Source organism: Erinaceus europaeus, chromosome 8 (assembly GCF_950295315.1).
Source record: "Erinaceus europaeus chromosome 8, mEriEur2.1, whole genome shotgun sequence".
In the NCBI taxonomy this organism is placed as follows: Eukaryota; Metazoa; Chordata; class Mammalia; order Eulipotyphla; family Erinaceidae; genus Erinaceus; species Erinaceus europaeus.
The window spans coordinates 101,222,862-101,249,059 of record NC_080169.1 but is presented as its reverse complement, the minus strand read 5'-3'; the positions used below and the strand labels follow the sequence as shown (position 1 = coordinate 101,249,059).

The following is a 26,198-nucleotide window of genomic DNA, read 5'->3' as shown; positions in this document are numbered from 1 at the left end:
TGTTTAAACCCTGGAGGTCAAGCCCCTGGGAGTGACAACAGGATTCAAGGTAGGGGTGGGATCCTGCCCTTCTGAGAAGAGAAGGGCTTAGGAGACCCTGTTATTCAATGGGTCATCTGCACAGACCCTGAAGAAGCTCAGACATATGCTAGTATTCAAGAGTATTGAGTATGAACAGCTCAGAGCAACCATTCTCCCTTCCTGGAAAAAAACAACTTAAAGCAAAAGGACAAAGGGCTACTGTGTTGTTCCTGCCAATGTAAAGGAAATAATAATTTTTGATGGATTTGGCGGGACTTTCTGAAGCCAAGTCAAACTGTGTGTGTGATTGCTTTGTAAAGGTGCTAGGACTTAATTTTCAGATCTGGAATAAGAACAGGTGGTGGCTGGTGGCAGGAGTCACAATGGTTTCCTTGGCAACGGGATTGGGTCTTAGTCATCCTCCCATCCTCCACAAAACCTACTGCAGCTTTGCTCTCAAGGTGCTTATTAAATATGTGTTAAATGAATGATGAATCACAGAATGGTGTGCGCGCTTTGCAATTAAGGCCGCTGTTCCCTGGCTAAGCCGAAAGCTTTTAAAGCAACAGTAATTACTGTATTTACGCATGCTATTTTGCATAATTTGCATATTAACCTAACCTGAAAATAATCAGCTATTGACTCCCATTCTTGCTGAACAACCTCGTCCCATCTCTAGTTCTTATTGAAGAAGTTGTCCAAAAGCTTGATCAGAATGGGGGTGGTTGGGTGGATGTGTATGTGTTTTGGGAGGAGGAAAGGGTGCGTTATGCTGTCACCTGTGCCCTCACATTAACTAGGGATAATTACTTTCCCCTTTTCTGTTCTCCAGATTCTGCAGTAGCTTTTCCCCTCCAGGCACCAGGGCTCCCCTCCCCCGCGCCCCTCTTCCCGCGCTGAGGCAGGAGCCCTCGGGCCTGGCACTGCTCACAAAGGACCACAGCAGCCGGCGTCCCGCGTTGCCCTTGGTAACCATTGAACCGGCTTTCATCCCCTTTGACCCCGTATCAGACAGTAAGACGGGCTTCCATTGGTCAACCGGGGAAGATAAACCAATCGGAGAAGAGTTTATAGGGAAGCGATTTAGCAGGGGTGGGGGATGTAGGAAGCTAGAGTTAGAGGTAATCCGCGAGGCTAGAATCCCGAGCGTGGTCGGTTGGAGCCAAAATGTCTGTCCGAAGGCACATTGGGAATCCTGAGGTGAGGGCCAGGTCCGGACCCGAGAGCTGGTGGGGGCGGGAGCACCGGAAAAGGCCCCACGTGGGCAGGGAAGAGCAGCCGGCAACTTCCGCCGCCCGGAAGGCAGGAAGCGGCGGGAGTGAGGAGGGGTCTGCAGAGGGAGGGAGGGAGGCGGCGCGGTCTGGGGGCGCTGGGGCTCAGGCCTCTTCTCATTGGGGCGTAAGCCCTCCCTCCTGCCCTCGCAGACAGTGCTCCAAGCTTTGCTACCCAAGAACCAAGTGCATAAATGACACAGCCCCTGTCCTCAGAAGGCTTACAGTTTAAGAATAGCAGTGACAAAACACAAGTAAAGGACTAAGAAGACATTCCCCCCGCCCCCCAACACACACACACACACACACACACACACACACACACACACACACACACACACACACACTTTACAGGCACCAAGTCGAAAGGTGTCATCCTGTCTGTTGACAGGAGAAGTGCAAGAACAAGCAGACCTAACCTTTCGGAAAGGATGCCAAATGTGACATTACTTTCCCCACCTTCTGCAATAGACTTTTTGCTTCTTTTGTCTTTTTCACTTCCCTTTTGTGTTTCCCACCCCCCACCTCCCATCCCTTTCCCCCTCTACAACTCTGCTGCACCTTTGAAGAACATGCAAGAAAGAGAGTCCGAGACAAAGCCTTCGCCCTTGGAGAAGTTGAGTCAGGCAAGGAAGACTTGTCAGATGAACTGTACCCCAACAATGCAAATGCAGCTGGGGTACAAGAGAGCACAGTGGAAAGCGAGGACCCAACTGAGCTGGGTGAGACACAAATCTGGAGGTGACCAGAGATGACAAAGACATTAGCCAGGTGAAGAAGCATTCCAGGTAGGGAGAATTGGGGTCCCCCACCAGATGAGGAGGTATAAAAATATGTTCCCTGTAGACAGCTCAGAGTGGAGTCTGGAGGGACCTTCTGTGCCTTGTGGAAGCTCTTGCCCTGTATTCTAAATAAGAGTTGCAGATGGCTCCATGTCAAGGTGTATGCATATAAGCCTCTGAGAAAGATAACAAGCTGGTTTTGGGCAGAATTGGGAGAGTTGCCTTGATCTATTATAATAGCTATGGAGGTGGAGAAGAAAAGGTAAGAGAGTGCTGGTGGTTCAGTCACCATATCTGCCTTGCCTATTGATCAGGATTTAGAAAGCTTTTGAGGAGTTTCAGGTAATGGGATGACATGTCAGATATGCATTTTAGGCATTCGTGGCTGTAGCAACATGGAAGATAAGTGTGAGGAAGTCCCAGGAGATAGGGAGACTGATTCGGGGGTTAGTATGAGGTAAGCCTATAGTAAGCTTGTGGAAATAGGGGCTGAACTAAGAAATACCTAAGGGTGAAATCATTAAAAGTCCTGATTATTTATATGGGAAACTGGGGAATGTTATGCATGTACAAACTATTGTATTTACTGTTGAATGTAAAACATTAATTCCCCAATAAAGAAAAAAAAAAGTCCTGATTATGAGAGTATGACAGGGAGGACTTAGATTCCAGGTGTCGACTACTCATTGGTGTATTTGCCATTATGGAAGTCAGGAACAGAGAAGAAAGAGGAGTCTTCCGGTGTAGGAAGAGAAGAGCAAGGATGCTTTGTGGACCCTCGGTGGATGTGTAGTCATAAGGATGTCTTGTGGATCCCAGATGAAGAAGTCTTACTTACTCTCTTGTTTTAGTAAAAACACTATTCCCAGTAAGTTTGTTGGGTAGGATTGCTTAGGCAATGTTTTCTTCATTCATGCCTAAAAGGTTAGACATGTCTAGAAATGTTATTTTTTTTCCCCATGTATTTGCCTGAGAATTTGGTTGAGTACAGAATTCTTAGTTGCAAGTTTTTGTCATGTTGGAAAAAAAAAAAAGGCACTGTGTTCTTCTAGCATCCTGTGTCCAAAGCCATTGCATTTTTAAAACTTTATTTAATTTGCTAAAACAGAAAGAAATTGAGAGAAAAGGGGGTTAGAGGAGGAGAGAGAGACAGAAACAGCTGCACACTGCTTTACTGCTTGTAAAGCTTTCCCCCTGCAGGTGAGGACTGGGGGCTTGAACTAGGGCCCTTGTGCACAGTAACATGTGCTCAACCAGGTGGACCACTGCCCAGCAGTCCAGCCATTGCATTCTTTTGTATGTCACTTAATTTTTCCTTTCTAGAAGCATGTGGAGTCTTTGTCTCCAGTGTAATGATAGTTCACAAAAAAAAAAAAATCCAGAACACTGCTGAGCTCTTAGAGTGGTGGCAGTGGGACCTAAGAGCCTCAGGCATGAAAGAAAATCTTTTTGCTTAGCCATTATTCTGTCTCCTCAGCTCCACAAAAAATTTTCTTGCTATGAGTCTGTAAGTTCATTCATTTTGGTAGGCCTCAGGAACTCACTTCTTTCTGGTCTGTAAAATGTTCTTGATTTTGTTTTTTATACACTTGTCACAGTTTCCCCATCCTGTCTTTATTGAGTTCATTATTTTGACATTACTTCTCTATGACTGGTTCACTGATTTTCTTAGATTTTTGTCTTCTGTTTCCTACATCTGTGTCTTTTTTGCTGTCATTAGGAGATTTGTTTAACTTCATCTAATCCTTCTATTGAGTTTTTAATTTCTGCAATCAGGTTTTTAAGAGCTCTGTTTAGTTAAGGAGCTCTTACTGTTCATGAAAAGAACTTTATTTGAGATAAATATAGATTCACAAGTCGCTAAAACAGTACAAAGTGGACCCATGTACGCTTACCCACTTTCCTCCACTGGATTGCATCTTATGTAAGCATAGTACTATATCAAAACCAGAAAACTGGTATTTGTATAAGACATGCGTAGAATTACTGTAGTCAAGATTTGCATGTGCGTAGATTTGCAATCATGATACAGAGCTGTGCCATTACTGCAAATATCTTTCCTTTTCCTACCTCCCCCCTTTATTGTCTTCTCTAAAAAAATAATAAAATAAAGATTTACTTATTTCTATGAGAGATAGAAAGAGACCAGAGATCTATTCTGCACATCCGGAATGGAATCGGGGACTCTGTGCATGCAATAAATAAATATATAAACCTGTTGAGCCAATCCCCAGTCTCCCTTGATTTCTGTAAACCAGTATTTGTGTAATCTTTCCTGTGATTTTTGTCATTTTGAGAATGCTACATAAGTGTAATCCATATAGCACATAACTTTTTGAGACTGAGTTTATTTATTTTCCCCCATTTGAATAAGGTTCTTGAGATTTGTGTGAGTTGTTGCCTGTAGCAATTGTTCACTCCTTTTTACAGCAGACTAATATTCTGTGGCATGGCTATGTAACAATTTGTTTAACCATTAGCCTATGGTGGGTTATTTTGGTGTTGTTTTTTTTTTTTTTTTCAGTTTGAGAAGACTAAAAATAAAGTTGTATTGGGGGAGTATAGTTCTTTATGTGGACACTAATTTTCATGTCTCTGGGACAGGTGCCCAGGGTGCACTCGCTGACTTGTTCTGTAAGTGTGCATTTAGTTTTAGACTTTGCTGCACAGATTTCCAGAGTAGTTGTACCATTTTACAACCCCATCAGTGATGTATATGAGAGATCCAGGTTTTGCACGTTTGTGGTAACATATAGTGTTGTCAGTTTTTATTGGACTGTTCTGATACAAGTGTGGTGACTTCTTATCGTGACCTTAACTTGCATTTTCCTAGTGGATACTAAGGTCAGATATCTGATTTCTTCTTATGTGGCTGTTTGCTGTCCTAACGTCCTCTTTGATAAAATATCTTTGTGTCTTTTGCCAAACTCCTAATTAAAGTTGGTTTTTGTTTGTTAGAGATTTACTTCTTTATGAGAGGGAGAGGGACAGAGAATCAGACCACCACTCTGACACATGCGCTGCCAGGGATTGAACTGAGGACCTCATCCTTGAGGGTCTAGCACCCTATCCACAGAGCCTCTCCTGGTTTGCTAGTTGAAAAATTTTTCCATGGAAATTTGTTTGTTTGTTTGTTTCTGTGTACCCTTGCCAAAGTAAAAATTATTAGGATTATATTTTCTATCCATTGTCCATTGTTGTTGTCACCAGGACTTCATTGCTCTGGGCTACTTTTTTCAGATAGGCACACAGAGAAAGAGTGAGAAAAACACCATAGCACTGATGCGCTCCCTGGTGCCATGAGGAACTCAAACATAGGTCATGCACTTGGCAAAACAGATACCTTCCCAGGTGAGCTACCTGACTGACCCAGGTTTTAGTTTCCTACTTCGTTTTGTTTTCCGTAGAGTTTCTATTCTGTATTATTTAAATTTTGGTAAATAATGTTAGAAAATTCCCTGTGTCACTATAATTTTTCCTGCTACTTTTTTTTTTTTTCCAAAGCATGCCTTTGAATTCTGTGATGAATTCGTGGAGGAATTAGGGCTGGGGACTAAGTCTCAGCTTGCATATGCATCATTCACTTAACACTCCAGTTTCTATTAGTAATATCTCTGCCTTTCTCTTTGTTTGGAAACCCTTCTCAGATATGTCTAGATATCTGCCATGATGGAGGGGGGCAATCTTCAGTGACCAGGTGGAGAGGGAGTTGGAGATCCAACTGCCTCTCAGGCAGCCTTCAGCCAGTGGTTCTCATTACAGTCTTTCCTTCCACTCCACTTCTTGAGGCCCTTGGGAGCCACCACCCTCAGTCTCTTATTAGTCTCTTAGTGCTGTTCCTGCTTTCCTTTAAACATTCTGGAGTCCTTTGTCACTTTTATTTGTTGATGCAATTTCTAGACTTTAAAAACTTGTTGCCATCACATCCCCCAGTCTGATTTTGAGCCTTAAGTTCTTAAAATAACTCACTTTCAAGGATGTTGTATTAATGACTTGGAAAGAAGTGAAATTAGGTGCAGCATTTCAATAAGCTATCTTCCCCTAGCAGATCATGATCTGTGAATCATTATATTTGCTTCCTGACATACTTTCAGGGCCATGAGACCTTGTCTTCATTGTCTCACATAATAATTGTTCCATAACCATTTGTTGAGTGAGTAAATGGATATATTTCTGAGTTGGGAAAGGAAGTCAAGATTACTACTTAGAAATCAGAAGTGTATAGATGGCATTAAAGCTAAGTGTTTGGTATACAGAGAAGCTATAAATTGAGAATATGGAATTCTGGGCAATACAGTCTTTAAGTGTTAGACAGAGAACTGAGCCATATGTCATTGGAGTATCAAGACAGAGAGGGAAAACTGATCCAAGAATAAGGGAATTAAAGAAGGTGGGGTCAGTATAACAACTACCCAATTAAAAACTCAGAAGCAGTTGTGATGTTTGCAATTAGTTGATCTCCATACTGGTTACCTTCCACAGGGACCATAGTAAAATGGTGGGGGTAATATCTACATTGCAGCAGATGAAGGAGTAAGGTGCAGATACTTCTCAGAGTTTAGCTAGACCATAAAAGGGATGGCATTCCTATTTCTGTATTGCTATATCATGAGCCACTCCTCCCCCAGGTTACCAGATAAAAGTAGCATTAGTTAGATTTTCTCATCACCTCTCATGTTCTAGAGGTTGTCTAGGCTTAGCTAGCTTGCTTTTTCTTGGGATTTCTCATACAGCCTTGCAGATGAAAGCCAGGACTAGAGTTATCTTAATCGTGAGAGCTTGTTTGGAGGTTCTAGCAGGGGAACGCAGCTACTCGTATACCCTTGACTGAAGACTGGTCTGTCTCTATTCGGGGAAGGCTGTCCTCTTCGACCTAGAGCGTAGCTTCGGGAAGGACACGCATGGAGCAGTGAGGGAGGAAGGGGACGCCCGCCTAGCCAGCCAGATCAGCTGAATCCAACCCTGGCCATCAGTGGGGTAACAGATGTTGCAGCCAGATCGCCCTCACATCCAAGTTATCGTAATCTTGAAGGCATCTTCAGTCACAGGTCTGGCTGTTGGTATAGTCTATTGATGGGGACCTCAGCTTGCATCGTTGACCATACTACCTCCTGGCTGTTTCCATCTGGCTTCACCTGCCTCACATCATGGCGGTTGGGTTCCTAAGAGACACTTGTTCATGTGTCCCAAGAGAACCAGGTGGAAGTCGCATTGCCGTTTATGTACTAGCCTCAGCCACCATGTAGAGTGACTTCTGTCCCAGGTCACCAGCCCCTGTCCAGAGTGAAGGAGAGGGAATTGAGGTCTCACCCTTCATTGAGAAAGAATGTCAGCATCCCAGTGTAAGCAGGATGGGAATCCCAAAATTTTGTTGTGACCAGCCTGAAAACTAGAATCAGCCACAAGGGGCAAAACTGAGGCTGATATTTGAGATATGTAGAGCTGACCAAATTGAAACTCCCAGTTAGTGACCAGTGGTAGGTGGCCCAGTGGCTGGAATGCATGGGATGGAGTGGTGCTCTGGTTTCTCTCCCCCCCCCCTTCTCTCTCTCTCTCATAAAAATATTTTTTTAAAAGCTCTCATTAATAAATATTTACTTTTAAAAGAGCTATTTAAAATGTGATTTCTTTGGATGAAGCTGTGTTTTAAATTTATACCCTTTCCACTCATTTCATGGACTTCCTTTCTATACAAAGAAGAGAAATTCTGGGCAAAATGTGCAATAATTTTTTTTAATCTTTAAAATGTAAGTTGTATTATGTATATTGCAGTTGAAATGCAAAGAGCCTTGTGAATTTCATTTGAGAGAGGTAGAAAGTCTGAAATGTCACATTCTTTTTTAAAATTTAAAAACAAAACATTGTGATTCCCTTTTCCTTTTTTTATTGCCACCAGGGTTCTGGCTGGGGCTCGGTGCCTGCACAACAAATCCATCACTCCTGGTGCCTTTCTCTCTCTCTCTTCTTGTTTGTTTTTATTAGGCTAGAGAGAAATTGAGAGAGGAGGGGGAGATAGGGAGACACTTACAGACATGCTTCACTGCTTTCGAAACTTCCCCCTCACAGGTGGGGAGTGGGGATTTAAACCCAGGTCCGTGAGCATCTTAAAGTGCACACTCTCAACTGGAAGTGCCACCCCCTCCCCAGGCTCCCCATTCTTTCCACTTCACATCTGTGTATTCATGAAGCCTAGCCTTACTTTGCACATGTTAGCAATTTGCCAAAAATATTCTTTTGATGACATCTCTGTTCAGCATCTCTAGTGCCTTCCATCATCTTCAGGGCTGAGTCCATACCCTCAGTCTACCTTCAGGGCTTTTCTTTTAAAGCACACCTTTCTGTGTTCAATGTTAAACCTGTTTGTGGGGTTATAAACCTTTTTGAAAATAATGCTGACATTCTCCAAATTCTGCATACAGTGCAGAACTCATAGATCTGCTAGCACTTATCAGAAACACTGCCTGAATGAGGAGGTACTATAGAGTGTTTAAGTTCAAGCTTGGCAGCCACATCTCTCAATTTAAATCCAAGTTCCACGGCCTAGGAGATAAGCTAGCAAAGAAATGCACATCTTAAGTGTGAGTGAGGTCCCAGGTTCAAACCCCAGTACCACTAGGAACACTATGAAAAACACCAATAGAAATCCACAGATGGGGAAGTAGTACTTTGCTGTCTCTCTCTCTCTCTTTCCAGAAATGTAGAATAGAAACTGAACTGAGCCTGCAGCTTAAGAGTTACCACCTAGGTTCATGCCCCAGTCCTGCATTATATATATTAGGCTAGGGAGCTAGCTCACTGACAGTAGCCAAGACTTGCATCCAAGAAGTCCTAAATTCGGTCCTTGGTACCACCAGTAGCCAGAGCTGAGCAGTGCTCTGGTCAAAAATAAATCCAGTGTTCACAATTTGTTTAACTATTAAAGGGCATTTGGATATTTTCCACTTGTGGGTTGTTCTAAATAAAATTTCTGTAAAATTTCAAAATGCCACAAATAGATCTGGGTTGGGAGAGAGCATAATGGTTATACAAAAATTTTCATGCCTGAGGTTCTGAGGTCCCAGGCTCAATCCCTAGCACCACTATAAGCCAGATCTTAGCAGATCTTTCTCAATCTCTCTCTCTGAATAAATCAATCACTCTAAGTCCCATCATTTTCCAGCTAAGTAAATTCAGTATATCTTTCCACCCTTCTCTCCCCTCTGTTTCTTAATGGATAGGTTGAAGATAATGTCAATGTCTACCTTACAGCTAGCTGTGATGGTAAAGTAAGATAATGCGGAAAATATGCTTAGATAAGTGCCTGTAACTGCTCAAGAAACATCAGCAGCGATGACTTTATTATTGTCGTTGGGCTTTCTTCAACAAGCAGAACCACTTGCTGTTCTGCAAATACATTTATAAGTGAGCTTTGGAACTTTTTTTCTGCTTGGGGTGCTTTTTCCATACTCTCCCCAACTTCACCACCCCACCCCACCCTGCCTCTGCCGTCTTTTTAGCCATAGAGGTGCAGCCCTTAAAATACAGCTCTGGTGCCATTTATCCTGTGAAGCCGCCTTCATTCCCACCAGTGCGTGGACTTGTTTCAGAGCCCGGTGTCTGTGTATGCACACTACATGTCACCTAGCCCTCAGGACATCATCCGCTGGGCAGGTGCTTATTGCTTTCACACATTTGTAGAAATCTGCAAGAGACAGCTCCGCTCGAGGGCAGATGACTGGGACAGAGTGCTGTGACGGTCCAGGTAAGAAGAGATTACACCTGACTGTGTTTTTCTGTGGCATCTTCCTGGACAATGTGTCTGTGCTGGATTAAATAGATAGGGCGGACGGGGAGACAGGAAGGGCATTATCTTTTGACCCTCCTTGTAAATCTGAGTCTTCAAAGGGGCCAGTGACATAGTAGGTTGTCAAAGAGCAAGAAATAAGACCCCAAAGGTGAACTTTCTCAACTGCCTGACAAACTTCATCATGATCAAAGGACAAAGATCATATCTTAGATTTGCCTAAACTAGTGAGTGATACGCAAAGCTGACTCTCCCACTTACCTGCCTTCTAGGAACCTCAGCCTTCCATTTCCACATTTCCATCCCTCCCCGCCTCATTTTCAACCATTTCTCCTATGCTCCTGAACACCCTCACCTCTCTCTCTACAAAGCAAAACAAGAACTTGCCCTTAGCAACTCTCGGGGGGGGGGGGGGGCAGGTAGTTGTTTGTTCTGCTGTCCTCTTCTTCCTCTCCTCTTCTTCCTCTCCTCCCGACTCAGACACTCAACCACCTGCTTTTGTTTGGGCTTCTGCTCCGTCATTTTCTGTAACTGTGTCCACCAGGGCCGATGGCAGTGTCCCCCTGTCTTGCTCAATCCAGATTCACTTTTCTCTTGTTCTTGTACTTGACCTGCTTTCTTGTTTGCTTGTTCATAAATGATTCCCTTTTCTCAGACTTGACATTATTGATCACTGCTGGTCACCCTCTTCTTCCTGAAACTTTTTTTTCACTCTCATGATACTTCTGGCCTCTTGGGAGTCTCATCCATGGTACTTTTTCCCCCTTGAGTTTATTTTATTTATTTTATTTTATTTATTTATTTTTCACTAGAACACTGCTAGATTCTGGTTTATGGTGGTGCTGGAGATTAAATCCAGGACCTAGGAGACTTAGGCATGAAACTCTTTTTGGATAACCATTTTGCTATCTCCCTAGCCCTTTACCTGAGTTTTAAGTGTGTGTGTGTGTGTGTGTGTTTTCTCTCTTATTCTATACTCGAAGGGTGGTTTTGTCCACTCCTCAGTTTCCTTGCTGCCTGCAATGTGAACTTGTCCATTCTAACCCAGATGCCTCTTCTGAGTTCCAGACCCAGACAGACAGTTTGTCATTTCCATTCTGCATAACCCACAGGTACCTCACACTCAGATAGCCCCAAATGGAACAAACCACGTATTTCAGTGTGTGCTTCCTCCTTATGTCCCTTTTGGAGACTGAGATTCCCGTCTTCCCCTCTTACACCAGTCACTCTGAAATCCTATTGATTTTTCATCTTAAGATGTCTTGAAACTATCTTCCTCGTTTCTGCCACTTCCTGAGGCCCACAGAGCCTCTTAAGACAACAGCCTCCTCCTAACTGCTCTTCATTCCTTCCATCTTTCTGCTATTTTGTTGGCCCTTCATCCTCTACTGTAGTTCTGTCAGAGCTCCATGGTGCCTCCAGTGTTACCTTTCTACAAGAGATAACAGTCCCACTGCTCCTCCTCAGACTCTCCCCATCCTGTCCACTGGGATTTTTCTACTTCGGCACTATTAGTATTTCAGATCAGCCACTTCTTTGTTGGGGAAGAAAGACTTCTCTGTCATTGTGAGATATTTCCCAGCACTCCAGGCCTCTGCTTATGGCATTGCTAGGAGCACCCCCCCCCCCCCAACTACTTCTAAACAACCCAAGGTGTCTCCAGATGTAGACAGTTGCCCCCAAGGAGGAATGGGGAGCAGAAGTCAGCCAGACGGAGAACCAGAGATCTAGGGGATGAAATGCAGTTGCGTTAGTATGAGCACAAGGCCCTTGTGATCTGCCTCTGCCTACCCCTCCATGCTCCAGGTCTGCCAGTCACCAGAACCCTATTACTCTTCCCCACTTCCCAGTCAGCTTGACTCACTTCCTCACCTCCCTAGAGTCAGCTCAGAGTTCCGTTTCCCCCTTATCCCCCACCCCCACCCCCGCCAACAGCTTTTGACCCTTAGTCTGGATTCAGTGCCAGTCTTACAAGACCCATTGCCCCATCCTTGTTCATCCCACACTGTATCGTCTGTTAGTTCCCTCATCTTCTTGCCCAGCAAGAGAGAGAGTTGGATGGCAGGGACTGTGTTATTTTTACCACTGTGTCCTCAGCACAGTGGCTTATGCCTGGTACCCAGGAAGTGTCAATTGAATGAACGGTGGGCCCTCAATAAGGTTTTGTTGTACGAGTGAATAGTCCTCCTTGAAATCACTGCTTTTCTTAGCTCCTTTCGCTCTCCACCATTCCATCCTGTTTATATAATTGGGAGGGAGAAAACCTAGTTGGTCAGTAGGTCAAGAAGCAAACCGCCCCCCCATCCAAGCCCCCATGCAGGAATTTTAAGACTGGGAGTGTGGTTGTGCCGTCAGACTCTGCGGTGCTCTGCTTAGAGTACAGCACAGATCATTTTCTGTTTGTGGTTGGGACTAGAAAGTCAAGAACAAGAAGTGGGGCCAAGATGGGGAAAATGGGAAAGAAACACAACATTTTTCTACTGTGGCATATGGAATTCTCATTAGTCTATGTAAGGGAAAGCTGGGGGCGGGAAGGGCTCCCAGCCTGCAGCTGTCCACACTCTCTCTCTCCCCCATCATTCTGCTGCCACCACACCTGGTCCCCAGAGACACGCTCACTTCTTAGCTATGCTGGCTTAGATATGGACAAATCCCCATTGGTTTCAGCTGAGACCAGCCTGGAATTTTTCAAAAGAAGCCTTGCTAAGAAACTAGTGAGAAAGGAGGAGAAACAAAAGTAACAGGGAACAGAGGGAAAAAAAAAAAACATACAAGACTTAGAAAAATAGAGTGCAAAAAAAGAGAGACCCCTTAGTCTAAGGTTGTAACTGAATCATAGTATCTGGTTTTATTAGCCAACTTACCAGGCAATGTAATGTACCTGATTTTTTTTTTTTTAGTTTGCTCTTTTGGTTTTTGGTTGGGGCTAGGATATTGTCATGTACTGGGGGAACTCACCTGAAAGTTCCCCTCTACGGTCTTTATTTTCTAGTTCTCACTTATGAAACTTGGTCTTTCTGTAGGAAGAAGTTGGGACTAGGACGAGCCGCTTTCTCATATAGACAGAAAGGAGCCTTCTAGTCCTTCTCTCAGGATAAAATAGTTCAAGACTCCATATACACTTCTCTGAGGACCAAAGCTTAGCATCTGTGACAAAGGTTTTACTTGCTGGGATGAAATGAAAAACTCAGACAGCATCACAAGTGCTTTTACAATATTGTTAAAGCACTATCCTTATTGTAGGGTTTGTTTTTTTTTCCTTTTCTTTACTGTGCTTTAGTATTAAAATAGCAGGGGGTAGTTGTGATGTATTGCTTTGTTTCTCCCTTCTTTATATGTCCTTACTATCAAAATTAAAAGCTGAGAGTTCTCTGTATGTGTCCTCAGTTTTTTAAAAAGTCTTCAAAAATTTTGGTTGACAAACATTTTGTCAGATGTTTTAGTAGGTTTTATGCTTTGTGGATAATTTGAAAAGTTTTTGTTTTAAATCTGTTGAGAGATAATTGCTTTATTTTTAATGTTTATGACTCTTCTAAACATTGCAGAAATATATGCTTAACCAAATTATTACATAGTTAGAATGCAAATAGTACGTCTATGCCAATGACTGAGCATTGCAAAATAATAAACTTCCGTGTGTGGAAATACACTTCAGTGATAAGACTTTTTTTTTAAAGCATGCTTTCACGATTTAGAAAAACTTTTTTAGTGTTACTTTCATTAAAATGTTTGTTTTCTTGAAAACTACTCTGTAATTCAGGATTTTTTTTTTTTCAGTAAGAACCTAGTGCTCGAATTACTCGTCAAAATGACCTTTAAGCTCATCAAAAAGCAACACAATTGTTTGCTGATCTTATATGTTGAAAATATTCTCCATCCTGAAATCAGATTGATTTAAGTCATTGCCTCATGTTGGAAGATTACACTTTACCACGTTGTACCTGTGCAAAGGGAAAATATAATTGAAATACTAACAGGATTATTTTTGTTCACCCAAATCCAGAAAAATCACTGAAAGTTTACTTTCAGAAAGTTATACCCTTAAAAAAGTAAAAGTAATAAATAAATAAATAAACCCTTAAAATTGTAATGATTGGTCCATACTCCCAAAGGGATAAATGTCTGGGAAAGATGGCCAGGTAGATGGCTCTGAACTCCAATTGTATCAGGACCTGGAGAGAGAAGAGGAAAAAAAAAAATCTACTTGTGAAAGCTGATAAATTAGAAAACTATTACATTGACATTAATAATAGTAGACTTATCTACATATTAAAAAAAGAAAAGAAAAATTCAAGAGCAGTTGTTTCTGGGTAGCAGGACTGAGGGAGGATACAGAGAAAGCACAGGTACTGCTACTTTTTGCTAGAAGCCTTTCAGAAGTATCTGATTTAAATTGTATGCAGGTATTCTGTTGTAATAGAATTATTTTTAAAATAAAAACAATTGTAATCATACTGTAACTTATGATTACATCAAAGTGTTTTCTATATTTCAGTTAACATATAGTAAATTTGATTTAATACAGTTTAGAAATTACATACTTTAAATATAGCAATACTTGATGGATTCCTAACCATTTCTCCTCCGAAATTCTAAAAATATATTTCTATATGTAAGTTATTATTTTTCACTCCTGCCCACAAGACATGCTATGGTTTGTGGTCTTTCCTGTATATGATAACATGTTTGATGTTTTCTTGGAAGGAACCAGTTAGTTACTGTAATCCAACTACCATTCTAAATATTCACTTGTTGATTATCAGTAAAGATACCTACTACATACTAAGGTTTTGTCCCCATCTTTAAGGAAAACCTGGGCTGGGTAGACAATATAATGGTTCTGCAAAAGACTTTTATGTCTAAGGCTCTGAGACCCCAGGTTCAGTTCCCAGCACCACCATAAGCCAGAGCAATGGTCTGGTCTGTCTCTATATAACTTTCCCTCTGTATATCTCTCATTAAAATAAATAATAAAATATTTTTTAAAATTTTAAAAGGAAATCCTGACTAGAGAAGGTGAAAATGTAAACAAGGGTGCCGGGTCTGGATACTCTGGGAGCCAGGAAGAAAGGAAGTGCTTAAGTCCAGCAGGGACAGCTCTGCAGGGGAAGTAAAGTTTTGCCCAAGGACAAGTGGAAGAACAGCTTCCTAGGCAGCCTTTTACAAAAACCAGAGACCTGTTGAGTGTGGCACCTTTGTGAAACATTCAGGGAAGTTTAACTGGAGCACGTGTAGGAGAGTGACAGGAGGTGAAGCTGGAATTTAGTTACCTGTTGTGGGACTCACGATTTTCCAGCTCACAGCCTAGAGGGAAAACAAACTGAGTAAAAAAAGCCATTTTTTACAATGTCAGGATTCAGCTACTTGCCCTCACTCGGTAGCTTCTCAGAAGCCACTGAAACTTAACCCTGGTTAATGGCTTGTGTGTAGCTGCGAAGTTCACTAGTGGTGACCAGGTCAAGGAAGACCTGACATGAGCTTTTCTGCTGACCATAAGCTTAACCCTGATCCTGTGATATTCCCCAGCTGCCCTGGACAGAGCAGATGCCATCACAGTGACATCAATGGGGCCTTCAAGTCCAGGCCAGCAGGGAGAAAAGCCTGCCAACCTGAGGCCTGCCCAGGCAGCGTCTGAGCCCTGTGCTGGGGCTGCATGTCCCTTTTCAGACGAGGTGTGGGTCACATCTCCACCTTGTGAGAGTGCCCAGAGGTGATGGCCTCCTCGGAGCCATCATGTAAAACTTACACAAAACAAACAAACAAAAAAAAAAACACTATGCTTCTCATACGAATAGTTGAGCACACATTTTACAGTGTGCAAGGACTGGGTTCAAGCCCCCAGCTCCCACCTGCAGGGCAGAAGCTTCATAAGTGATGAAGCAGTGTCACAGTTCGCCCTTGCCCTCCCTATTTCTTCCTCCACCTGTTTCCACCCTTCTCCTCTCAACTTCTCTGTCTCTATTCCAAAATAAATAATAAAATTAATAAAATTATCTACATTTTTTCTTAAAAATGGATTAACAAGTTCCTTGACAGGGCGAGCGACGTGGCTTACCCTGGATTGCAGCAGAGGATGTAAAGGGATGGATGGAGTGTAGAGGGAGACCAGTTTTGGCTCAGTATCAGAAATTAGTTTTGAAGAGCTGTTTTCCTAATTACACAGTGCTGTGAGATTATTTTGACAAAATAGTGGAAATATTTTCATGACAAGATAACCATCTTCACCTGTGGAGAGCCTGTAAGCTACTTGGACTTCCAGAGCTCCTTCCAACTTAAAATTGGATGAAGTTGGACATTTGTTCTGTCACTTCAAAGTGTCTGGCTGGTTACCAGCCTTTACCCTTTATATTAACCCCACTCATTGTGAATTCCCTTTTTTATTTTATTTTATTTCTTTAGTATCTGACAAGACGGATACCACAAAACCCAAGGTATCAACATGTCAAGTCAAGACTGGATACTGGTGAGTACATACTGTAACATTAAAACCTGAAATAATAAAAATCCACTAGCTAACGATTAGCCAGAAGCAGTCTGTCTTGCCTGGTCTGGTATAATTCATGGCAAAAACAACGTTTCTCATTGCCTTTCCTCATGCCTTTCTGGGCTCAGGATTTAGCTTTGAAAAATGCCTTTTCAGATCATTGGTAAAAATGTCCATTCAGAGGGCTGGATTGATAGCTTACCAGGTGGAGTGTACACATTTAACCTGCCCAAGGTCCTGCCCTGGGCCACTACACGGGAGCACCAAGCAAAGGGAAATTTCATCAATGGTGGAGTGGTGCTGTAGTGTCTCTCCTTCTCACTTTATGTCTTTCACACTTTATCTGAAAAGAAAAAAATTGATGGGGGGGGACTTAAAGAAGTACATCAGAGCAAAGAACTCATTGGAAATCAATGAAACCAGCCCCATTGAAGTCCTGAAAGCAAATTAAAAACAAAAATTCTGGAGTGAGATGGTGGCACACTCGGCAGAGCAGACATGTTACCATGTGCAAAGATCCAGGTTCAAGCCCCTGGTCCCTATTTGCAGCGGGAGAAACTTCATGAGTAGTAAAGCAGTGCTGCAGGTGTCCTTCATTCCTCTGTTTTTTGCCTCCAGGGTTATCACCGGGACTCAGTGCCTGCACTACAACCTCACTGCTCCTGGTGGCCATTTTTCCATTTTATTGGCTAGGACAGGGAGAAATTAAGAGAGGAGGGGAGAGAAAGACACCTGCAGACCTGCTTCACCGCTTGTGAAGCGACCCTCCTCCCCCCCACAGGTGGGGAACTGTGGACTCAAACCAGGATCCTTGTGCGGGTCCTTGCACTTGGTACTATGTGCACTTAACCTCCTGGCCCCTCTCTTCCTTCTCTTCTTCTCTACCTCCTATTTCCCTCTCGATTGCTCTCTGTAAACTATTTCAAGAGAAATCTATAATTCCATTCATATAACTTATAAGTTGAGAAATCAATGAAAACACTCTGGTGAAGCTGCAGTACTGAAGCTGTGTAATTATTCAGGGGTCAGTCTGCATTTTGGAGCATCTTGAACATATTCCCTTAAAGAGGGGAAGCAATTCTACATGTGCACGTTTGTTGATTTCAGTGTCTGCAGAATGCCAATGACACACAAAGTTATGGATCACAGGACACATCCAGATGAATGTCAGTCGTGATTTTTGCAATCAGAGGGCTTAGATTCAAGTAGAGGCAGACAGACTTGAATGAGTAACAGAAATACCAGACAAAATTAAATTAGCACTGCAGTTCAGGTAAAATGAAATTTGAGAGTGTGTTGCTGCTTATTTTCTGCATTCTTCACATTTTCCAGTGTCGTGATAAAGCCCATTCCCCAGGCCCCTGATGGATTTGCAGTCTTGGGAGGATTTGGTTATTTATTTGTTTAATCTTTTTCTCAACATTTTAAAGTCTGCTGTGGAAAATCCATCCTGTTAAGATGGTTTTGCAAGTGGATTGGGAGTATGGCATGTCTTTAGCAATCCTGAATTTTCCACCAATAACCTCAAGGCAACTGAGAAAAAAAAAAAAGACTTTGTTTAAATCTCATTTGTGGTCTGTCAAAATGTACTGCATTGAAGGAAGTTTTGGTGCTATGCTCTCTCTCACTCTCTGCCTCAAAATTGTTGTCTTCTATTATATGTTCTCTCATTGAAATAGACATATATTTCAAATGAGCCACACTTACAGAACTATTTCTTGGAAACTTTCTTGCAAACATTTCTTTGTTTTACAGATGTTTATCCTTGCAAATCCCCTGTTTGATGGCTGGTAAAAGAACACCATCTCTGTTTTTGAGGAGGACAAAACTGGAGGCATAGAGTATGGGGGCTCATTTGAATTTCAGCATGCTCCATGAGGAAGTCAGTGTCTTTTAGGAAGTGTGCTTTCTTTTAGGCTATCCTACAGCATTCTTCTGCTTTAATCCCTTCTTCGCCTTCTCCATCTCCATCTATCACCTCCTTAATTGCAACTGTGGAACCTCCCTTTTGTATTAAGCTACTCTGTGATTAAATATATCCCATCCCCCCTCCCACACACACACAGAAAGTCTACATGAAGACTGCTACAAAGGATGCCTTTCTTTTGAGACTTTCCTATCTCCTTAAAAATAAAATTCCTAAGAGCTGATGTTGATTTCAGATATGCAGTTTTCTATATCTTCTTATTGTTTTCTTCTGGGAACTGAACTAGGATTGTATTTTTATTTTACTTTTTAATTTGTGATTAATAGTACGCTACACGATTATAAGATTACAGCATATAGTTAGCTCTACACCACCCCTAATAGCAGAATTCTGTGTCCCCACCTTCCCACTTCCCAAAGGTAACCACCATATGAACTGGAATTTTACATAAAAACTTCTTTCTTTCTCTTGGCCGCTTACTTTATAACCGAAATTTGGTCCAACACTAGTACTGAAAAATTATTTCTTTTGAAATTGAGTTATTTGTATTTTTTTTTTGTAATACATCATACTTTTTTTTTTTTTACATGTTGAGTTTTCTTTTTAAACTAGTGTTTTGCTAATTAAACATTCTACTTTGAGGTAATTATAGCATCATAAGGATTTGTGACCGGTTATACCGAGATCCCGTGTGCCCTTCCCTTTATTTCATTTCCCATGGTAACTAACACCTTGTAAACCACAGTACAGTATCACAACCATAACATTGGCATTTATATGTACTGTTTATAGAACATTTCCTTTACAAAGATCCCTGGTGTCCCTCATGTCACTTTTTAATTTTTTTCTTTCAGAGAGAGAGATTACAGTGCCCAAGCTTCTCCCAGTGTCACGGCCTTCCCATGTGGTACTGGGCCACACGCTTGGCAAGGCACAGACCCCACCTAGTGCGCTATCTCTCTAGCCTCCAATGTTGCCACCTCTGCTTTTCACCTGTACCTACTTCCTTAACCCTTGAAAATCACTGATGTGTTGTCTATTTCTAAAATGTTGTCATTTTACACATGCTTTTATAGAATCACATAGCATGCCAATTTTTGAATCGACTTTCTCACTCAGCATAATTCCCTGAAAATTAATTCAGGTTCTTGTGTTTCATGTTTATCTTATTTCCCTTTTTCACTGAAGTACTATGCCCCACTATGCACATACCACAATTTTTTATTTTGTTTTCAAACTATTAATGTTACAGAATTGTAAGATTACAGTGCATAGTTCCACCCCACACCCACCACCAAAGTTCTGTGTCCTCGCCACCCTACCTCCCAAAGAGAACCACCACAGTTCTCACAAGTCTTAGAAATGGTTTCTTGCTTCGGGGTGTTTTTATTGTTGTTATTTGTTTTTGGCAAGTTCATGTAAATCAGATCTCTAGGTTCCACATATGAGTGAAGCCAACTGGTTGTTATCTCCCATCTCTTTGCTTAATTGCTCAGCATAATTACCTCCAATTCCATCCATTGTATCCCATAACTCCGTTAGCCAGTCATCTGTGGGCACAAAGCACAGTTTAGCCACTTACCTGTTGAAGGCTTCCAGAGTGCTCCACTTTTCGACTATTACCAATCAGGATGCTGTAAGCATTCATGTATAAGTAGCTATATGAATTTAAATCTTCATTGCTCTGCGGCAAATGCCAGAAGTACAATCTCTGGGTTATAGAGTGGCTGCATTTGTAGTTTGTTTTGTTTTGCTTTTTTTAAGCAACTACCAAATAGCTGGGCTATTTCACATTTACATTCCTACCTGCAAACTGTGAGTGGTCTAGTGTCTCCACATCCTCACCAGCTTTTGTTGATGTCACTGTTCTTTAGTCATTCTGAAAGCTGTGTAGCAGTAAGCCATTGCAATTTTGGTTTGCGGTTCCTAATGTTTACTTTTATGGGAATTACTCTTGCACTTACTTGCCATCTACGTATCTTTTTCATTAAATGTCTATTCATGCCTTTTGCTTAACATTTTACCTGTATTCTGTTGGGATTTGGGTGTTCCTCTATATGCCTTTGTTAGATGCATGGTTTGCAAATATTTTCCTCCAGCCTGTTGCTTATCTATTTATTCTCCTACCAGATTTTTAGAGAGCAACACTTTTTCATATTATAATGTATTCATTATATACTATGTATTTTATTAACTTACTATATGTTAATTTATTAAATTTTATTTTTACAGAGCATGATTTGGTTGTCAAGTCTAAGAAGTCTATATCTTGTATTTAGACCCCAAAGATAATCTGTCATGTTTTTCCAAAAGCTTTATGGCTTTAGATTTTGCATTTTAAGTCCATAATCCCCTTTTAAGGTAATTTCTGAATAAGGTGTATGACTTGGGTCTACATTAACTTTTTGTTTACAGATGCCCTAGCACCATTTGTTAAAATGACTGCCACCCTCCATTGCATTGCTCATTCACTTTTGCCAAAAAGCAGTTAAGGTGTGTGTGTAGGGGGTTGGTGAGATAGCTCAACCAGTAGGGTTTGTACATGGGTCAAGCCCCAAGCACTGCAGAGGAAGCTCCAGTGCTATCATATCTTTACCTCTCTCTCTCTCTGCTCCTATCTGAAATAAAAGCTATGGTAAAGTTGGCCTAGCAGTGGTGAAGTCAAATATTTGAGTCCCCAGTGCCAGGAAAAAAAGAAGAAAAAAAATTAGTTGAGTGGGCTGGGGAGAAAGTTCAGAGGTAAAGAACAGGACTTTCTGTCTATAACCCCAGGCTCTGAATTTATCCCAGTACCACCTTGTCCCAGAACTGTGCAGTGCTCTGGTCTCTCTCATATCCTTTCTCCGCCACTCATAAAAACAAATAAATCAATAAATTTCTTTTAAAAAGATGAGTTGAGAGTATTTCTGTAGATATATTTCTGGGTTCTGTCTTCTGTTCATTGATCTATAGGTCTGTTCCTCTGCCAATACCACGTCTCAATGACTATAGCTACATAATAAATTGGATATTTTTAATTGGTTAGACTTTATTTTTCCTTGAAAAGTGATTTGAATTCTTTGAATTCCTTTGTCTTTCCATGTACATTTTAGAATACTATTTATGGTTTTTTTTTTTTTTTTTTTTAATGCTGTGGTTTTGCTAGAGTTGTGTTAAACCTGTATGTTTGGGAAGAACTGATTGATATCTCTACTATGTCAAGTCTCCTAATCTATTAACAGGAACGTCTTGCTGTTTATTTAGATTTTCACTGATTTCTTTCATCAGCATGATATGGTTTTCAGTGTTGAATGTGTATGCCTGTTTTGTTGTACTTACACCTAAATATTTAGTTGGGGAGGCAGTTGTAAATGATATTGTGGTTTTAGTTTTGGTAACCATGTGTTCATTGCTAGTATATAAAAATCCAGCTTATTTTTATATGCTTATATTGTATCCTGAGGATCTTGCTAAACTCACCAGGTATTGGAGGGGTTTTTAAAACAGATTCCTTGGGTTTTTCTGTGTAGACAATTATGTCATCTACTAAAAGGAACAGTTTTATTTCTTCCTTTACAGTCTGTCAGTCAGAATGCCTTTTATTTCCACCTTACTGCACTGGCTAGAACTTCCAGAACTGTATCAGTTAAGAGTGATGGGAGTTAACGTCCTTGTCTTTCAGGAGAAAGCGTTCAGTCTTTCATCATTAAGTATAATGCTAGCTGTCTCAGGGTGAGAAAATTTACTCCCTTTCCTATTTTGCTCAGGGTTGCTACCAGGAAAGACTGCTGAATTTTATCAAATGCTTTTTCTATATCAGTTGATACAGTATGCCCCCCCCTTTAGTTTGTTAATATAGTAGATTACACTGATGAATTTTCAAGTTGTTTATTAGCTTTGCATCCATGGAACAAACCTCATTTAGTCACAGTGTATAATTCTTGTTATATATTGCTGAGTTATTATTTTTTTCCTTTACAATTTATTTTCTTATTTTGGCTGTCTTTGGTTTCAGTAGCAGGGTAATACTGGCCTCATGAAACCTGTTGGGAAGTATCGCCTCCTCTTCTGTTTTCTGGAAGAGATTGTATCTTACTAGTGTTAATTGTTTCTCAGACGGTTGGTGAATAATCTTTAGCAAAGCATCCAAACTTGGAAATTTTAGTTTTGAGATTCTTAAAATCCTGAATTCAACTTTCAGCAGCCACGGGAATATAGAAAATGACCTGTTTTCTCTTGTGTAGCTTGATATATATATATATATATATATATATATATATATATATATATATATGTATGTATTTTTTTTTTGAGCCATTGCTATCACTTGATATCATATGGCTGATCACATACAGTTAGTACTGCTGGGAGTATGAGTGTCCAAATTTTTATGTGGAGATACACTTTCTAATTTCTCAGGGTTTTCTTGCTAAGAGTCGAATGGCTGGTCATATAGTAACTCACTGTTTTAATATTTTGAATGGCTGCCCAGCTGTTTTTTCCAAAGCAGCCGCTCTGTTCTGCCTCTCCACCAGCCGTGTGGGAGGGCTCTGTTTAACCGCATCCTCAATAGTGCTTGTTACTGTCCATCATTTTGATTATAGTCACCTATGTGGGTGTGAAGTGGGATCTCGTTGTGGTTTTAATTTGCATTTTCCTAATGACTAATGATGTTGAGCACCTTTTTATGTGCACATTGGCATCTGCATGTGGAAAAATAACTGTTCAAAACCATGGCCCATTTTTTTTTTTTAAATTGGGCTATTTTTCTTTTTATTGTTGAATTATAAGCGGCCTTTCATATACATTGAATACTAGACTCTTGTCAGAAATGTGCTTTGCAAATATTTTCTCCTATTTTGTGGACTATGCAGGGTTTTTGTTGTGCTTAGCAAAGAGGAGTGGAGAAAAGTACGTTTACCTCATCTTCCTGGAAGCAGAAATCTCCCAAATTAGCTTTCAAAAGCTTTTGGATGGGCCAAAATGTGCTTCACTGCCTGAAACTCAAAATCATTTTAAAGTTTTTTGGTTTTTTTCTCGTAGAGAAGTCTTCCCCCTTCCCCCACCCAGGTTATCACTGGGGCTCAGTGCCTGCATGATTCTGCTGTTCCACGAAGTCTTTCTATTTTATTTATTTATTTTTGTAGCGGATGAAGAAGTAGGGAGAAGACAGAGAGGAAGATGAGAAATCTCACTGTAGTGTTTGTTGTTTTAAATTTAGGAATTATATCAAAATTGGTTTGAAGGGAACTTTTTAATTATTTTTTTCTCTGCATTTTTGTGACTTAACCACCGTGTATATATAAAGTTCTTTACCTGGTGAGCAGTGGCCTCTGGGTTATGTGTGAGGTCCCGATCTCTTCAACCTTCTGGGTAGTCATCAGGGACGGGTGTAGCTCAACCCACAGCAGTTTGTCCAAACAGTCTCACCTATATTAGTGTCATGAGGTGGAAAGGGGTGGGACGATGGAGGAGTCACACAGGGTGACCTGCAGCTCCAGGATGAGTAAGGAGCTCCCACCTGTGGGTTGGTTCTGGGCCCCGTAATCAGAACAGGGGAATAGTCCCAAGCATGAGTAAACACCTCCCATTTCTAGGCTGGATAGCGAGATCTCATCTTTTCTAACCAAACAGCAAACAATTCAGAGTTAGTCACACACACACAAAAAAAAAATCAAGAATTCTGTGCTGTCTCTTGTCTTCACCTAAATCACATCCTATCCAGTTCTTCAAAAACTGATAGTGTCCTCTTCCATGGGAATTTTTTTTTAAATGTTCATGCTTTCTGACTTACCTCGTAGAAACTCAAACACCCACATATAGCCACAGCTGAAAATATGAATTATTTTGAATTTCAAATATTTCTTTTGTTCCATAGGTGCCTGAATGTATCTTGCCTGCTTCCCCCACCCAGCATTGCCAGACTATGCCATGAACGGATTTTGCTTCTGATGAAATCCCTGAAGGCGTTTTGTTCAGTCTCCACAGCAGGGTTCCCGTGTATTCTCAAGCTCTCTCTCTGGGTGTCAGTTCTGCGGCACCCGCAGGCTGATTAAGGGACACTTTCCCAACCACAGGCTCTCCCTTTGTTTGTCTCCCACTCCCATTCATTGCCTGCCTTACCCTCTCATTCCAACCTGTATTAAGTCTAATTCCAGATGTCTCCGGCTTTCTAAAATTAGGCAAACTTTTTCACCTCTTCTTCTCTAACCTTATCTCAATTTTGTTTTAATTTACTTGTGTTACTTCCACACAAACTAGTCACATCCTTTTTTTTTCCCCCTTTTCCCTTTAAGTCTTTATATTTTCTGAATATTTGCTAATAGCCTTGATCTTAAACACTCAAACTCATTAGACTAGGGACTCTTCGTTTTTATTTGGCGTTTAATTCTGTTTCTTATGTCAAAGGGAAAAAATGTATGTGAAAGCCTTTTACAAACCAGAAAGCACTATACCCTCATATAACTTATTGAGATTAACAAAGGACCACTGTGCCTCTTTTCACGCTTTCTGCTCCTTCTGAGCCAAAAGAACTTCTCCACAGAGGAGGGAAATATTGAAGAAAAATAAAGCAATAGAGTTGTCTCTTAGCAACTGAGTTCGTGCCTTATAAATCTTACCCACTTTAGATTACTGCTGCTCAAAATCACTTGCTTTTCTCACTGGCTCAGTATAAATAATCTTATTAAATTATAAGAAAACAAAGGGGGGAAAATCTACTGAATGAGTCATTCAGTTCGTCAGGGATGCTCTATCTTTGCATATCCGTATTGCCACTGCTAGGCAGCCTCTTCTTGGTTCCAATTGCAGCTCTCATTTTATATGCCTTCTGTTGCAATTTAACTCACAAACTGAGTAGAAGCTAAATACCACCATGTCAATTCTCAGGCTGTCTGAATTCTGAAACTACATGGGTTATGTAGGACATATACTGCATAGAGACTGAATTATATAAAGAGGTGTATAAAAATACAAACCCCATTGGGGTGTGGTTGTCTGTATTATAAAACAATTCCTTGTGAAGATTCCTCACACAGCTCTTCATGGTATATTTCATTCTGCAGACTTGACTTTAGTGCCTCCTGTGCTATAGTATGAAAAAGATTAAGATATTCTCTCTCTCTCTCTCTCTCTGTGTGTGTGTGTAAATAATCTTGGACTTTCAAGATAATAAGGTAGATAAGACTTGCACACAAATAAAGCCGTGTCTCGTGAGTGGTAAGCTGAGCGCTACAGAGGAAGGAAAGGTCACTTACCACTGGGTGATGACGTGGACAAGGTGACATGTGAGAGAACCGAAGACGAACAGAGAGTTTGTCAAGTTTAGTAATTAAGGCGAGATTGAAGAGGCAGGTAAGATGCTGGCGCCTTCAGTGCTAGCTTAAGGGTTTGAAATCATAGTCAATAACAACGGGGAGCCACTGCCATTTTATTTTTTAATCATTGTCTTGTTGGGAAAAATTTATCTGGTGGTAATGTGTAGTAATTTCAGTTCTGAAAAAAAAAAGTGTTGGTTTACTGATCCTATTTTATATCCCTTGCTTTTGAATCAAACAAAGATGTGTTTTTATAAATGAGCAAATTATAGAATTGATTCATTTCTGGTCCTTTGAAAGGACAATCTAAAAACAATTTCCAGATGAAATGAGATCCAGTAAGAGAAGCTGTTTAGTTAGCTGTAAGTAAGTAATGATGTGGGAGAAAAGACTACTTTTCATGCTTTCTGAAATCATGTTTAAGGGTTTTTGTGCCAGTTAATCAGCCATCCTACTGTCTCACATCTCCAAGCGCAAAACAGGGCAGAAATACTCCATTTTCTCCACCCCACCTCCGTTCCCCGCTGTCTTGGACAGAGTGAATGTCTATCTTATCATTAGCCCACTTTGGTTTGTTCTTAATTTTGCCAAATATTTGTATATCTCTGCAAAAGACTTTATTTTCCTGCCTTCTC

General features: G+C 41.0%; 1 protein-coding gene across 6 annotated transcripts in view; it reads left to right on the top strand.

The window, feature by feature from the left end:
* The first annotated feature begins 1,089 nt into the window (after positions 1-1,089).
* CEP41 (centrosomal protein 41) overlaps positions 1,090-26,198 on the top strand; it is a 46,224-nt gene continuing 21,115 nt past the window's right edge. For 5 of the 6 annotated variants that reach the window (XM_060196571.1, XM_060196573.1, XM_060196569.1 and 2 more), the window contains exons 1-2: positions 1,090-1,221; positions 16,257-16,320. In XM_060196571.1, coding sequence (XP_060052554.1) covers positions 1,189-1,221; positions 16,257-16,320 — 97 coding nt within the window. In that variant the 5' untranslated portion in view covers positions 1,090-1,188. The remainder of the gene's footprint in view (positions 1,222-16,256; positions 16,321-26,198) is intronic. The other variant, XM_060196570.1, reaches the window with a different exon arrangement.